Source organism: Miniopterus schreibersii (assembly GCF_964146895.1).
Source record: "Miniopterus schreibersii genome assembly, chromosome: 4".
In the NCBI taxonomy this organism is placed as follows: Eukaryota; Metazoa; Chordata; class Mammalia; order Chiroptera; family Miniopteridae; genus Miniopterus; species Miniopterus schreibersii.
Genome location: NC_138105.1, coordinates 19204218 through 19219716, shown reverse-complemented (window position 1 = coordinate 19219716; position 15499 = coordinate 19204218). Strand labels below are relative to the sequence as shown.

Below are 15499 nucleotides of genomic sequence, written 5' to 3'. Positions count from 1 at the left end.
AAGAAGCGCGGGGCATGCTGGTCATTGTAGTTCAACCCATTGAAGCTGCGGGACATTGGACTACAACTTCCGGGAGGCTCCGCGCGAGGGACAGTGGAAGATGCAGAGGCCTAAGCGGTTCTTCCCTTTCGGAAGCGCGGGCTGTGGAAGTGCCTTGTTGCTAGGTGACTGCTGCGGCTGGGGGCGCACAGCAGGAAACCCTGGCCGCTGTGGGCCGCGCTCATCTGTGGGGTGGGGACAGTGGCTTCCGCCCCGCCTAACAGTGGGGACATTCAAGGAGGCGTAATGAGATCCTGCCTGGGAAAGTCTTTGCAAACTGTGGGCTACAACGTGATGGAATGACTATTTTTCTCCTCAGGGTGGTCGTTTTAAAATATACATTAATGCCCCCTGGCCGGATAACTCAGTTGGTTAGAGTGTCGCTAAGGCTTCAGGTTCCATCCCAGGTCAGGGCACATAAAAGAATCAAACCAGTAAATGCATAAATGGGTGGAAGAGCAAGTCAATGCCCCCCCCCCCATTTCCCTCCCTCCCTCTCTTTGAGATCAATAAATAAAAATTCAAACATATATACTAATGCCTGTTAGAGACTTAGAGACAGGTTTTGGGGATGCCAATCCTAACCCTGGAAACTTAAGGGCCTGGAAAAGTAGAAAAGTGAGATAGATCTATGTGGTTTTGGCAGTCTGGGTATGCCCCTCTTCCCCAGCTCTTCAGGCAGCATCATTAGAGGGACCACTAGAGGTCAGGGATAGAGAAAGAAGAAAAGGTCAGGTACATACTGGAGTCAACCTTAGAGCCCCTACCTTTGCTGTTTCTTATCCTTCATCCCAACCTACTCCAGGACCCTTCTGAGACTTTTCTCCTCTCTTTCATGCCAGTAGTTTCCTTGGCCCATTCCCTTTTATCTGAAAGACCAGGCCCTAAATGGTTAGTAAAAAGAAAATGAAGAAATATTCTTGCTTTCCCTCACTCAGGTTTGCATGGAGCCTTTTAGCAAAGAATAAAACCAATTCTTCATAGGTAGACGGTACAGTGTTCTTACTGATTTATGCCTGCAGGTGAGTTGGGATGGCCAGAGATCAGGTCTGCAAAAGTGAAAAGTGATCATGGTCATCCTCAAACAAAAAATTACCTGGAATTCGTTGAGATATTATCCAGGAAAACCAAATCAGTTATGTCGATTATGGTATTAACCAGTAGCCTCTTAGACAGTTGGGGTGGGATATGGAGATGTCAGGCCTAGACTCAAACTGAAAGGAACAAGCCTTCAATAGTATACAGTTCCATCCCTTCCCTGTAGCCATGGCCCTGGGGTACATGAGCATCAGTACACTCACAGAAGCCTAGGTTCTGAAGAAGCCACTTGTGCTCTGTCAATGGGGAACCTGATCAGGAGCATCCTTTAGGTAGTTTTGGGACACTAGACAGATTGCTCTAGAAAATGGACAGGGAAAGGTAGAGTGTGCCTTGGAGTCCAGGGGCATAGGGCTGAGGTCTAGAGATACTCAGAGATGTCATAGTAGCATGAAGTTATAGGTATCTAGTTCAGGGTGGGAGTGCTAGAGCACTGTAGGGGGTGATTGGATTGAAAAGCCATACTATGAATTATGGGGCTACTTAGGAGTGGAGGTCAGGTTCAAGAACGCTGGACAAGCCATGGCCGCTATTGCTCAGTGGTTAGAGGGGTCTCAGGTTCAATTCTCAGTCAAGGGCATGTACCTGGGTTGCAGGTTCGATCCCCGGCCCTGGTCAGGGCATGTGTGGGAGGCAACCAATCGATGTGTCTCTCTCACATCGATGTTTCTCTCTCTCTCTTCCCCTCCCTCCTTCCCTTCCACTCTCTCTAAAAATCAATGGGAAAAAATGTGCTCGGGTGAGTATTATCAACAACAACAAAAAATGCTGGACAAGATTTGGGAAACAGCTTTTCCCATCATTCTCTGAAACCTCATGTCCCCCTTCTTTTCTAGACAATTCATTTACTCTATATCAGTTAAAAAGAAAAGAAAAGAAGAAAAGAGGTTCAATATTGCACCCTTTTCAGATATTGCTGTGCAAATGTACCTGTCAGCTCATTTACACCTCAACTAACACATGTGGATGAATTTTTCTGACTCTATATCACCGAGACTGACTCAGAACCCCAACATTTAGAACACTTCTGTGCCAGGTTTTGTGTAAGCACACCAACCACTCAAGAAAATAATTCCCACTGTCAAATTCAGTCTCTGTGTTTGGTAAGAGGAAGCTGTGGGCTCAAAGGGTTCAGGAAAGTAACAGCAGGAAGAGTGAGAAAGCGACTGGGAAGGATTTAAGGGAAAGGAAAGTGGGAAGTGAGAAAGGACATCACAAATCCAGCAGGGTACTGCTGAGCAGACACAAATGTTTTCCAGCAGATTCAAATAGAATTAAGTAGTACTAGCTTGGCTTTGGGGAACTGTGTACAGGAACTAGGCCAAGGGGGCCTGCCATGATTTTTTTGTACACTAAACTATTTTACCTAGAGCCAGCCTCAGAATTCTATCAGTTTTCTCTACTTACTTTTAGAAATGCTTGTTGAACTGTAGTGAATTTTTGCTGGTGATACTGAGGTTTGCTGTGTGCCCTATATGATTAGATGCTGCCCCATCCAGGCCTGGCAGAAAGATACTGAGTAAATGATCCCTCTGTCCGACTGGGACTGTGCACCTGCACTGGTCTGCTGGTTGCCCTCCCAAATGATGTGGGGAGAAGTGAAAGAAAGACACTCTACAGCAGCCACCCTTCCCCCACCACCTGCTCCTGCTTTGGGACCATGTAGTCCTGTGTTAGAACAGGGAGGAAGCCGTCTTGTAAACGGCCACCATCCTGTTGTCTAGACATTAAGGAAGAGAGATGGTCTCAGGGAAGCTTTGGGGGCTGCAGAAGGCTGCACTTGGGTTTCCTGTCAGAGGCAGGGTCTTGTTTTTGCATAAATAGCAGGGTACTACAGCAGAACCCCCTCTCATATAGTGTGCTAGAGAGCAGAATTCAGCATTAAGTGAATTCATCCTCGACCCCTTCCAAAGGATAGTTATTTAGCAGCTGGAATATCAACATGGCTAATGTGGTACTGCAGTGTCAGTTTCAGGGTAAAAGCCTTTCAGTCTTGTTAATACCAGTTCACCCCTTATCCCCCACATGAAAATAGATTATGACTAACAGCTCATATTTGCAGGACATTGTCCAGAGTCAGGGGGACATTGTGGCCTTATAATGGAGACAGGAACTGAATGAAACCCATGTCCTTGACCTAATTGCTCCAGTATGATAAGCAGCTGAACTAAGTGCCCATGGTAGTCAGAATAACAATTGAAACAGAACCTAGTACTTCTAGACATTGTTATGTCACCTGGAGACTATCCTAATAATAGATTTTTGTGCTGGAACTGGCTAGGAAGCCATGTACTTTATGCAGTGTGGCTTAAATAAAATATATCTGAATTAATTTTTAGAAATGCCGTAGTAATGCTGTCATGGGTTGGGTACTCAGGAAATAGACTCTAAGACACTGAGATTTGCATGCTGACGGTTTATTGGTGAGTGCTTCTGGGAACATCTATGAGGCATAAAGGAGGCAGGATTGGGGCAGAGGGAGAAACTGAGGCAAGAGGTCCAGATCTTCATCCCCACACCCACTCCCATCAACCAGTCATCAGCCAGCTATGAGCCCTTAGCTGCCAACACTCCCAGCAGTGGGGGAGCAAGTGCGATGATCCTGAAGTGTGGGATCTAGGCAGTGGTACTCCATGTTTTCTGCTACAAATGTCAGCTAGTACTTTTACTTCCCAAGTATCTCCACATTTACTATTCCATTTTACCTACTATGTAGCCTATGAGGTAGACAGGTCCTGGTAGGGATCATTCTTCCTTTATACATAAATACACAGGGAACTCTAAGTACAGAGAGTGTAAAAGACTTGCCTAGAGTCACCTAAGACTTGCCTCTGGCTCCCACCCAGAGCAATATTGACTCAAAAGATTAATTTTTCCCTACATATAGAGTTTATAGGACTTTAGAACATAAGAACCAGAAAAGTCAGGAAAGGCAAGTAGTCCAGTCACCTCACTTTAAAAGAAAACAGGCTCGCCCAGCAGGTGCTTATAAAGTTAAACACTGCATGCAGACGTACACAGATGACTCTTCCATTGACTCTCCCCAAGATTTATTTTCAAACACAGATTACTAAGAAAACAAATAACTGCTTTCTTTTCCTCCTTCTCTTTAAATGACTTTACCTTATTTGTGATCTTTCATTTTTAGAACACTAAGATAAAGCTGTATGGGGTAAAGTGGTGGGTTTTTGCTTTATAAAGTTATAAACCTGCCTTGACTGGTGTGGCTCAGTTGTTTGAGAGTCATCCCATGCACCAAAAGGTCGCCGGTTCAATTCCTAGTCAGGGCACATACCCAGGTTATGGGCTCGATCCCATGTTGGGGTGCATACGGAAGGCAACCAATCGATGTTTATCTCTCACATTGATGTTTCTCTCTCTTTCTCTCTCCCTTCCTCTCTCTCTAAAATCAGTAAAAACATATTTAAAATCATAGACCTATCTTTGCTTCACACTGTGAACACTTTCCCAGTGTTATTCCCATAGCTAGAAACATGGTGAGGCATGTCTACCCTGGGGCAGGCAGAGGACATTTGCCCTTATAGTATTCAGCTCTCACCACTGGCATTTTCTAGTCAGAATGCATTGTTCCTCCCATGATCTCACCTTCAGATCCAATATTTCTTTACTGGTGACGATTGGTCACTGTTTACAGCTCCTTTTCCCTTCCCTCTATTAGAGTGGTTACTTTAGTCAGTCACCTCGTCCCTACTTAATAAACTAAATGGACTGAGGCAGACCTGACAAAAAGTTCTCTCCACCTCCCAGGTCTCTCAGAGAGCTCCGCACAGGGGAAGAACCTTGCAACATGCCTTGCCTAGGAAAGGAGACCCCAGAGCTGCTAGAATGTTCTGTTAAGAAATGTGCATGGGAGCATAGACCTTAAAAGAAATGAAACTGCAGGCCAGAAAATAATTTTAATGGCAAGTAGAAATGACCAATCCACTTTGTCATTGTCCTTGCTTTTGCTCTATAGACTTCTCCTTCCTATGACTTTGAGAAGGTGGGAGGAACTGGCTGTGTTTCTGGAGTGGTAGTCCGTAAGGGAAAGAGCCTCTCATGTTGGTAGCTTGCTCCCAGATCTGGAGGAATGTTAGTATGCGTTAGATCTGGGAGTAGATGTGAAACAATAAAATAATTTATATGTGGTTTATTGCCTCTACTGCTCCCGTTGCCTTCCTCCTTACAGTCAGTCACAGGGCAGCTTCATCATCCTTGGACTCAAAGTTGCTTTTAAAGAACCTGCAAAATAAATACTTAATGAGGAAGAGTGAACTTCTTGGGAGTGGTAACAGAATAGGCCAGAGGAAAGAAGAGCTTGGGTCTTTGAAAGTATCTCCTTTCTGGTTAAGGCACAAGAGCCTGAAGGAAGGAGGAGGAGGAAGGAGACAGGAAGGAACCAGGAGAAACTCACCTTCTCTGCTGAGCGGCTTCCTTTGCTGTTATTCATGTTAATATTCTTCATGGAGATGAGGGTGATGCTGTCTTTCTCTCCATTGGCTGTGGAGCAGCTAGGAGTAGGGAGGGGACACCAGTTATGGACAGGAGTGGGAGGGCAATGTGGGGGCAAAGGAACTGTGCGGGGGTCTTGAAACTTAGACCTTTGTTTCGGTGGTGGGTCATAATGAACAGAGAGTGTGTTTTGAAGCCCAAAAGACTTGTATTTAAATCTTTGTTTTACTACCTACCGCCTGTGCGATCTTGACCAAGTTACGACTTCTCTTAAGTCTCAATTTTTGAATGTATAAAATGCAGAAATATCTGTCTTGATGAATTACTCTAAGAATTTGAGATATTACCAAATGTCTACCACAGGGTTTGGCACATACAAGGCATTCAATAAATGGTTCCTTAAATAAGTATCTTCTTATTTAAGGAGTATATTAGAATCTGAATTCCTACACTTGTCATGAAGGGGTAATAGGGGCTTAGCCCAGTCCATCTCCCATCGCCTGATTGCTTCCTTTCAAGTCTGCCCCTGTCTGCCTTCCCCTAGCTCTGGTCACAGTGGAGGCTGTCAGGATTCCGTGTGTGTGTGTGTGTGTGTGTGTGTGTGTGTGTGTGTGTGTGTGTGTGTAGAAGGCAGGAATCTTTGGTTCCCTCTTGGAGGGGAGACTGAGAGGTCAGATAGATGATTCCTACTTACACCTCTGACAGTCTTACCTTTCAGATATCCCCGAACTCCCAGGTTTCTGGGGATCTGGAAAAATTCAAAGGCACAGATTGGGGGTCACATGCTGTTACTCAGAAGCCTGACCTGCCCCTCAAAGTTCACCCAAGTGGACACTCCCATTTCATCTAATGGTGCTGATTCTTTCCTTCAACTCTAGGCTGGGTGTCAGTCCCAGTATCTAGCTCTGGGTCCCTCAGGGAAGAGGGGCAAGGGGAGGCCCCGAGGGTCAGGCACGTACCTTCAGATTCCTTGTTCTTCCGACACTTAAACCTTAGACTGACCACACCGACCAGGATGATCACCACAACCACCAGGATGGCAATGAAGCTGATTACACCTGGACAGGGCAAAGTGTGGGTGAAGGGGAGCAGCGGAGGGGACACGAGGCGATGACAGGAGTTCACATTCTCTTCCCAGCTAAGTGCTATGTAGACAGGCTTCAGAGCAGAGGGAGTTCTGAATTCACCTTTTCTGCTGAGTGAATGAGCTCTTAGCTTGCTGCCCTGGCCAGAGTGGGTTCCATAGCCCTTCCCCATCCGCCCATAGAACATGGAACCTAGCAGAGCCCAGAACTGACTAGAGAGTCAGTAGAGGCTCTTTCCCACCAAAGCCTTGTCAGCCAAACCCTCCTCGCACAAAGGGGTGAGATTTGAACTTGTGTTTCCAGACCCAGCATTCAAGTCAGTTCAAAGGTGGGGCCCCCTGCCACACCCCATCTTCTCCTCCCTCTCACCAAATGCAGCCACAGTGAGCACCGTCTCTGACGTAGGGCTGGGCAGAATGGTGGAGTCTTCTCTTGTCCTCAGGCTCATGGTGGCTGATTTGGGAGTAACATTTTGAGAGGTGTCTAAAATGGAATGGTGGTGGGCGCTTCAGTGAAGGGCCTTACTTGGCCTACTAGGGAGACCTGGCTCCCCTCCCACTTCCTCCAGGTAAAAGACTGCAGAGAGAGCTCAAGCCCTCCAGAAAAGACTTCCTCCCTGCCCCTCTGACCAGGTCCCATGAGGATGAAGGTCAGAATGAGGTCCCAGAGGATGAGGGTGATGTGGGATCACATGACTAGCATGCTGGTTGTTCGTGTCACTAGTTCTAAAGGACTTCAGACAATTCAGGATGCTTCCCTCATTATGCTCTTCCCACCATGCCCTTGGAGCCCAGAGGAAAGGGACTCATGCTGCAGACAGAGAGACAGACTAGGCAAGGTACAGTCATCTGTGTTTTGCCAAGGGTTGAAGAGAGAGGAAAGGAGTGCACCGGATGTTTGTCCCCAGGCACTGATCTAACAAGCCAGCCTGCCAGTTAAAGGGCACACATTTCTGGCTCTCTTAAAAAGTCGTATGGTCACCCATCTCTTCCTCTCTTGAACACATTGTACTGTAGGCTTGATTACTGTTCCATTTCCTTGTCTTCACCTCCCTCCTAAAGAAGTCTGGGAGTGCAAAAAATTCCCAGAGCCCAGGGGTAGGATGAGAGAAAGGGTCAGGGTGCTCTTTGCTGTGAGCACAGACAGGACATACCTCCGCTGCTGCTGCCGCCGCTGCTGCTGCTGCTTGGGACACCTGTGCCTGTGCCATGAACAGCAGGCCAAGGTGGAGGGTGTCCAACCCCGCCCAGCTCTTCTCCCACGCTGCTGGGTGAAGACCAACCTTCCCTGAGAAGCGTGTAACCCTTTCCCAACCTTTTCTGCCTTCCTTTCCATTATTTTGGGTTCTCCTAACCCTCCCTTTTTCTCTCTATGCCTTTATCAATCCCGAGTCCAGACTTTCTACCTTCATTGTGACCAGGCCCAAGTTCCTGCCTCTACTCCCCACCAAACCTCTCTTATTCTCTGCAGACCAGGGTGTCGCTGATGTGGATCCTGGCCTTGAGACCCCTCACTGTGGGGCAGAACCTGAGCCCCCTGAAGAGGAGAAGGAACCCAGCCAGACATGACCACTTATTTTACCACCAGCCCCAGATACTAACCAAGTCCTGATGTGTGCTGCTGTGGCTGGGATGGGGAGTGGCCATCCATGGTGCTTGAGCTTGACATCACAGGTTTACTGGGTACTGTGGGGACCTGTGAGGCCTTCTCTGGAGTGGCTGTGGATTAGGAAGCATGTGTGGGCAACCAACATGTACACAGGGAAGGCTCTTTAATCCACAACTGTTCTTTTCAATTACTACTTTCACTTCCAGTAGGAGCCATCCTCTCTTTCACCTCTGGGTCTTTACCTGTACAGTTTCCTCTGCCTGGAATACACCCTACCACCTTTCACCCCACAGTCTTCATTTGGTTAACTCCTTCTTTGGCCTCAGCTTTAGAGCTCATTCACTCTGGGATGTCTTCCTTGACCCCCAAGTGGCTGGCATTTGTCTGGGCTCCAACAGCATCTTCTACTTATGCCCATCACAACTCTTCTACCCTGTTTGTAATTGTCAGTTTGAGGTCTTATGTACTTGTCTGTTCCCCCCAAGTCTGTATTCTCTTTTAGAGCAGAGACTGTGTCTGCTTCCTTCCTGGGCTCTCCCTGGATGGAATTTGCAGTCTCAGTGGCAGGGTACTTGGAGTACGGGCACTGAACAGAGGGCTTGGGCTGGTGGGCTCTGAGGAAGGTCTGTCTCCTGCAAGGACAGAGGCAAAGGGGGGGTTGGAGGAGGGGCAGGTTTGATGACACCACACTTCTAATCCATATGAGGACCGTTGGGCTGCAAGCAAGTCTGAAGGGCTAGGCAAGGGGCTGGGCAGGGGCAGGGATTGGCTCCTTAGCAACCACACTCATTCACCTGTGTTGGAAGAAGTTGACTGTATGGTCAGACTTAGACTGAAGGCTCCTGAAACAGATCATCTGATGCTGAGTGTCTGATGCCTCCTATTACTCTGACTCCCTCTCTTCTTCCCTATGCCTGGTGTTTTCTAGTCTTTCTTCCTACCCCATCCCTCACCTGCAACAATTCACCTCTCTCCTCTTTCCAGGCAGGTTAGACTGGGCCAAGCTGAAAAAAAGTCCCTAGATGAGCACAGCCTTGGATGTAGTGAGAGCTCTGGCCCCATCTCTAATCACCTGAGATCTGTCCAAAACACGGCCTAGAGCTCCTCTCGCCCTCACTAAGCTCCCAGACCTAAATGCTGGAGGAGGCCATGTGTTTGGTATTTCCCTGAGGGGCAGAGGGCTGCATTATTGTGGGCTGAGAGCTGTGGCCTGCAAGAGAAAGCAAAATGCATAGACTAGCTTTGTGAGTCTTCTGCCCAGCACACAGCCCACCAGAAAAATCCAGGCCTTTTAACTTTCCAAGTCTCCCATGCTGACAGAGGGCTAAAGGATGTGGCTCTGGCTTAGGGCCTGGCTACCTCCGAGACTGTAACTGAATAGCACCATCACCACCATCTCATGATTCAGTGTCCCTGAGTCCTTTCCTGTCTCTTCGATCCTGCATGGGTTTTATACCAACCAGACATAACATCAGGGGAAGGTTATTTAAAACTAGTGATATGTCCAAGGCCAGGGGGCCAGTGACCTGCCAAGGCTAGACAAGGACTCCAGGTTTCTAAGCTCATGTTGGCACTCCGCTACCCCTGAGCCATCCATTTTACCCTGTGAATATTGTCATCCTAGTCCCGCCCTAAGGGAAGGGGATGGGAAGATGTGATGAACAAGATGGACTTAAGGGCTGGGGTTGGTAGCTGGGCATCTTTGTGCCCTCCTCCAGCTGGACGTAGGGGCCCGCACAGGAAGCAAGTTCTGAGATACACACAGGAGACAGGGAAGCCCTAGAACGGGTGATCAGCTTACTCTCACAGATGGAGGCTTCTTAGTAACAGCTGTTGTTGGTCAACCCAGGGAGGAGGTTACTGGGAGGCCCCAGTAAGAAGCCCTCACTAGACTGTTTTGTAACCACATGCACGTGTCTGCCCTTCAGCCTCTATGCAGGTGTGTGTGTGTGCTTGTGTGCCCGAATATGTGTCCCCTGTGTCTGTGGGACCTCAAAGGTCAGGTTGTGTTCGCTCATTTTCCACAATGAAATCATTCTTGAAACCTGTGAACAATGTGAAAGGAAAACGTGGGGAAGTGGCCCGCCCAGCTGGATTCCCGTCCCTCCGCTGGCGCTGGGACCGCAGTGCTGGCCTGGCCCTCTGCTCGCTGGGCCCCCATCATCAGGGAAGCACCAAGCCTGGGCTGGGTGAACAGAGGCGGCTGGGGGCCAGGGGACTGCCCAGCCTGTGGCAGCCTGCTGGTTTGTTTGTTTTCCTTTGCCGCTGCCTTCCTCCTTGGGGCTATCACTTGGATAATGTGGAATTAATTGTTTCCAAGCCCATGCTTTCCCAAACCCTAAGCCGTTTTGTGTTTTTCCAGGTCACCATCACTGACAACTTCATTCCCTCACTGGGTGGGGGGGCCACGAGGGGAGTTAAAACTTGTAAGTGCCCCAGGCTAGAGAGAACTTTTCCCAGCTGGGGAATGGCCTTTTTAATCCAAGGAATGTCCTGAAAACACCTATCAGTTGGTATCTAAGGTACTATTTAAGCTCTAAAAGGTTATAACTTTAGTTTTTAGTGGGAGGGCACAGTGCCTGTCTTCCTACATTTATCTAAAAACAAAACTAGTGTCTTGGAAAGAGTTAAAAATCACAAGCTCCAATTCCCAGTAGCCTGCTCTTTGTCACCTGCCCCCTCCCCCTACTGGAACCTTTTGTCACTAGGAGATTCCTCTGTGAGTAGAGGAGAGATTTAAGGAGCAACTGCTTTTTTACGGGCCAGGGTGCCTCTGACCACTGGACATGCAGACAACCAAAGGCCACTGGTCACTGGGATTTCTTATTTTCCTGTCTCCCCTCCTAATCCCTACCTGCTTCATTTCCGTCTAGCCTCTCTTTCTTCCCCCTCCATCACCACCATCCTGTTTTCCTTGGCAGCATACTTTAGTAGTTAAAATCATGGATTTTGGAGCCCGACAGGCTTGAGTTCAAGTCCTGACTCTGTTACTTACTGACCTGGGCTTTAGTCTTCTCTTCAAGTGGTTGTGAGGATAAGAAAATGCATATAAAGTACTCAACACAGTGCCCTACAGAGAGTCCATGCACAATAAGTGCTAGACATTTAAAATTTTGCCCCATTCTCTCAAATCCTCCAAGTCTCAAGTCTGCCCTGCTCTGATTTGTGTATCTATGGTCAAGTCCCTTTGTGGGTCTGCACATCCTCAAAGGGATTCCTCAGTCCACCAAAATGAAGGAGACAGTAAGTGCTCTGAGATACTGGATAACAGATTAGGAAACTCAAGCGGTGAGCATGGCTTATGTAGAGTTTACACAGGGCATTCCTAGCCCTGGCACTCATCCAGGTGAGGGCAGTGGGTAGGGAAGCTGAGAGAAGCCTAGGCCTATGAAAATGCCACCCCATAAGTCTCACCTTTTAATCTTCTCTGCCATTTCTGCAGTTTCAACAATAGCCTAGCCCCCTAGCCCCAGATCAAATGTGTGACTCTATCCTCTGGGAAGGGGGCAGGGGGTGTATGTGATCAGAGTTTTATTTCCAACCCATAGACTTTTAAAGAAATGTCTGACCGCACCAGGTAGCAGAGTCTTCTGGTACTCAGGCCTTCCCACCCACCACCAAGAAAGGGCATCATCCCTCTCCATCCAAGCACTCTTGCACTCTCTTCTGCTGCTTTGAGCACAGGGCCATGAATCTTCCACAGAGGACTCATGGAGGGTGAGGAGCGGGTGGGGTGGGGAAGGGAAGTTGCTGCCCTGTGAGTCAGAAGCTCTTGGATTTCTCATGGTTCCCAGCAACTGCTCCCTAATTAGAGCACCCCTTATGAGCTGCTTCTCCACTCATCAGCTAGCAGAGCCCTGTCTGAGAGGTGTTTTCAAGCTATCTCCTCTGAAGACCATCTCATCTAGGCCCCTGGGTGAGGATGCTGATTACTTCCTCTTTGGCAAATAGTTCCTTGTATCTAACTTGAATCCCTCTTGCTGTGAGCTTAAAGTCAGTATTTGGAATTCCCAGGTTGTTACTCCCCATATGGAAGAAGAAAAAAAGATCACCTGTAAAGCCCAAGGTTCAGACAATTTTGTGCTAGAACACCCTGGAAGGAGCTTTCAGGCCTCGCTCTCACACCAAGACAGTCACTTCCCACATTTCAGGAGACCAGACTTTATGGAAGCCCCAAATCTCCCTGGAAATTTTCCCACAAAAAGGTTTAATCATATGCTATTTCACCCTTGCCTGGCAATGTCTACTTCCCAACCTAACTGATCTCTTTCGTAAAAGGCTCTGGAATTTCCCTTGGACACAGCCCTGGTTGGAGAGCTGGATGTGTGTCCTGAAGGAGGGACAGGTGCCCAGGACTGCCAGCCCTGGGAGGGGAACTGCTGAAGGAGGGTGGCAAGTGCCTCTTACCTTGGAGTAGGAGGAAGCTGAGGACCACCCAGCACAGCTGCGTTGCTCCAACAGTCCCCATGTCAGCTGGGTCTGCGGTGGGCAGGCAGCGGCTCGGTGGAGGCTCTGTCCATAGTGGAGAAGAGAGAGGGAGTGCTGGGAGGGGGAGGGGCTGGGGGCTGGCTCTCCAGGAGCTTCCTGTCAAAGAATAGAAGGAAACAGATTGGGACCAGCTCCAGGGGCCCTGCTCAGCCTGACAGTCCCGATGAGGATGTAAGGCTGAACCATCCACGACTGTGCCCAGGGCTCCAGGACTCCACGTGGCCTGGCCAGGGCCTCTGTGTTCCCCTCCAGGGCCTGCGTTCAGACACCAACGATGGCAACCTCTCCCCCCCCCCAGCTCCCTCTCTTCTCCTCCAAGGGATCCATCATGTCCCTCCACACACCACCCACAGGTTTTCCTGGAATGTAACTCCAGTCCCTCCCCATACTGTTTCAGACCATGACTGAGCCCTAAAGCTCAGCCCACCAGCCGCCCATGCTCTATAGACTCTGAATTCTCCACATTCATCTCCCTCCTCAGGGCTACCAATGCAGATGGGACTCCCAATATCTTTCATTATTGTTGTTCTTGATAGAAAAACAAGAGAACCACATTCCAAGCATCCCTCCCTCGGGCCCTGCCCCTCACTTTGGGGTCAGGCCTTCCCTGTGCTCCAGCAGCATCCTTGTTCTTAGCATCCAGCCAGCACACATCCCACAGTCCTCTCTCCTGTGGACACATTGTCACTTTTTCCAGTATTCCTAGGACCTGGCACAATGCCTGACATATAGCAAGTCCTCAGCACATTATTTATTAAACTAAACTCTAAAGATTTAGAGCAGAGAAATGTTACACACAATCTTCTTTAATATAATTATCAGTGTTGTGGATTTTCTTCCAGCCTGTGATAATATGCATATATATGCAATCATTTTATTTATTTATTTATTCTTGTTAATCCTTACCTGAGGATATTTCTTCCATTGATTTTTTTTTTTTAGAGAGAGTGAGAGGGAGGAAGGGGGAGGGAGGGATGGACAGATGGAGGGAGGGAGGGAGAAAGAGAGAGGAAGAAAGAGAGACATTAGTGTGAGAGAGACAGATTGGTCGGCTGCCTCCCCCACGCACCTGACCAGGGCTGGGGAACAAGCCTGCAACCAAGGGACTCGCCCTTGACCAGGAGTTCAACCCGAGACCCTTCGGTCGGCAGGCCGACACTCTAACCACTAAGCCAAACTGGCCAGGGCTTATTATTATTATTTTAAATATGTTTTTATTGATTTGAGAGAGAGAGGAAAGGAGAGGGAGGGACAGAAACATCAATGAGAGAGAAGCATTGATCGGCTGCCTTCTGCACAACCCCCATTGGGGATTGAGCCCACAATCTGGGCACATGCCCTGACTGGGAATCAAACCAGTGACCTCTTGGTGCGTGGGACTATGCAAACCAAGTGAACCTCACTGGCTGGGCTTATTATTGTTCTTAATCCTCACCTGAGGATATATTTTTATTGATTTTAGAAAGAGAGAAAGGGAGAGGGAGAGAGAGAAAAATCGATGTGAGAGAGAAATATCTATTGGGATTGGTTTTCTCCCATACGTGCCCCAACCAGGGATTGAACCTGAGACTTTTCGATGTACTAAGCGATGCTCCAACCAACTGAGCCACATTGGCCAGGGCCCAAGAATGTCCTTCCTAGCAAAAGGGTTCAGTCCATAATTACTCATTGCATATCTTTTGTCTCCTTCAGTCTGGAACAGTTCTTCAGTCTTCCCTTGATTTTCATGACCTTTACATTTTTAAAGGTTACAGTCCAGTTATTTTGTAGAGTCTCCTTCATTTGGGTTTGTCAGACTTTTCCTTGTGGTTCGATTTAAGTCATGCATCTTTGATAGGAATGTCACAGAAGCAATGCTGTGTTTCTTTCTTTGCATTCTATCAACTGGTGCATGATTTTGATTTGTCCTGTTACTGAGGATGTTCACTTGATCACTTGCTTAAGGTGGTGCCTGCTAGTCTCTTAGTGTCCTTTGGCTGTGTACAAATTACCATAAACTGGTGACTTAAAACAACAGCAATGTACACTTTCACAGTTCTGGAGGCCAGAAGTAAAAATTAAATTATTGGCAGAACCACACTCCCTCTGAAGACTTTAGGGAAATGTCCATTCCTAGCCTCTTCCAGCTTCTGGTGGCTGTTGGGCATTCCTTGGTTTGTAGCTGCATCACTTTGATGTCTGTCTGTCTTCACATCACTTTCTCCTCTGTGTCTTCTCCTCTGTCTCTTCCAAGGAAACTTGTCATTGAATCTAGTGCCTATCTGGATAATCCAGAGTGACCTCCTCATCCCAAGATCCTTAATTTAGTTACATCTGCAAAGACTCTTTTTCCAAGTAAGGTAACATTCACAGGTTTTTAGGATTAAGATATGGACATATTTTTTTGGAGACCACCATTCAACCGCTATAGCCAGCTTTCTCCACTTTAAAGTTACTCTTTTCCCTTTTGTAATTAACAAGTATTTTGTGGGGAGATACTTTGAAACTATGTGAATATTATATATTACAATCATTTATTATTTTGATGCTCAAGCTGTCCCTGTTTTGGTCACTGGGAACCCCTTTAGGCTGGCTTCCGTGTCCTTTCAGCATGTCTCCATCATTCTTTGAACACCTCCTTACTTTCTGGCATAATGAGATGTTCCAGGTTTATCTCATGCTTTAATAACCCCAACCCTGTAATCAGCTATTTCCCCAAGGAGCCCTACTTCCTTTTAATGGCAAACGGT

At 47.8% G+C, this 15499-nt stretch overlaps 1 protein-coding gene across 5 annotated transcripts; it reads right to left on the bottom strand.

Annotated features, from left to right (window-relative positions):
* Positions 1-5036: 5036 nt before the first annotated feature.
* On the bottom strand, positions 5037-13125 carry ECSCR (endothelial cell surface expressed chemotaxis and apoptosis regulator). Of its 5 annotated transcripts, XM_081135580.1 has the most exons (8): positions 12690-13058; positions 8276-8392; positions 7044-7157; positions 6549-6647; positions 6301-6337; positions 5552-5648; positions 5325-5379; positions 5037-5219 (listed from the first exon to the last, which is right to left on the bottom strand). In XM_081135580.1, exons 1-7 carry the CDS (start codon positions 12748-12750, stop codon positions 5371-5373), a joined length of 534 nt encoding a protein of 177 aa, XP_080991706.1. In that variant the 5' UTR covers positions 12751-13058; the 3' UTR covers positions 5037-5219; positions 5325-5370. The 5 variants fall into 5 exon arrangements, with proteins under 5 accessions (XP_080991706.1, XP_080991705.1, XP_080991707.1 ...); XM_081135579.1 differs by lacking the exon at positions 5037-5219 and having other exon boundaries at positions 5273-5379; positions 12690-13125; XM_081135581.1 differs by lacking the exon at positions 5037-5219 and having other exon boundaries at positions 5273-5379; positions 7044-7127.
* Positions 13126-15499: the final 2374 nt, after the last annotated feature.

What these genes read in the sequence shown, in the direction of transcription:
- ECSCR (XM_081135579.1), bottom strand. Translation starts at nt 12,750, where the DNA reads ATGGGGACTGTTGGAGCAACGCAGCTGTGCTGGGTGGTCCTCAGCTTC. An exon ending in CAGCTTCCTCCTACTCCAAG is followed by an intron (nt 8,393 to 12,689) that starts GTAAGAGGCACT and finishes CCTAATCCACAG; the next exon opens with CCACTCCAGAGAAGGCCTCA. An exon ending in GCTCACTGTGGCTGCATTTG is followed by an intron (nt 6,648 to 7,043) that starts GTGAGAGGGAGG and finishes TGCCCTGTCCAG; the next exon opens with GTGTAATCAGCTTCATTGCC.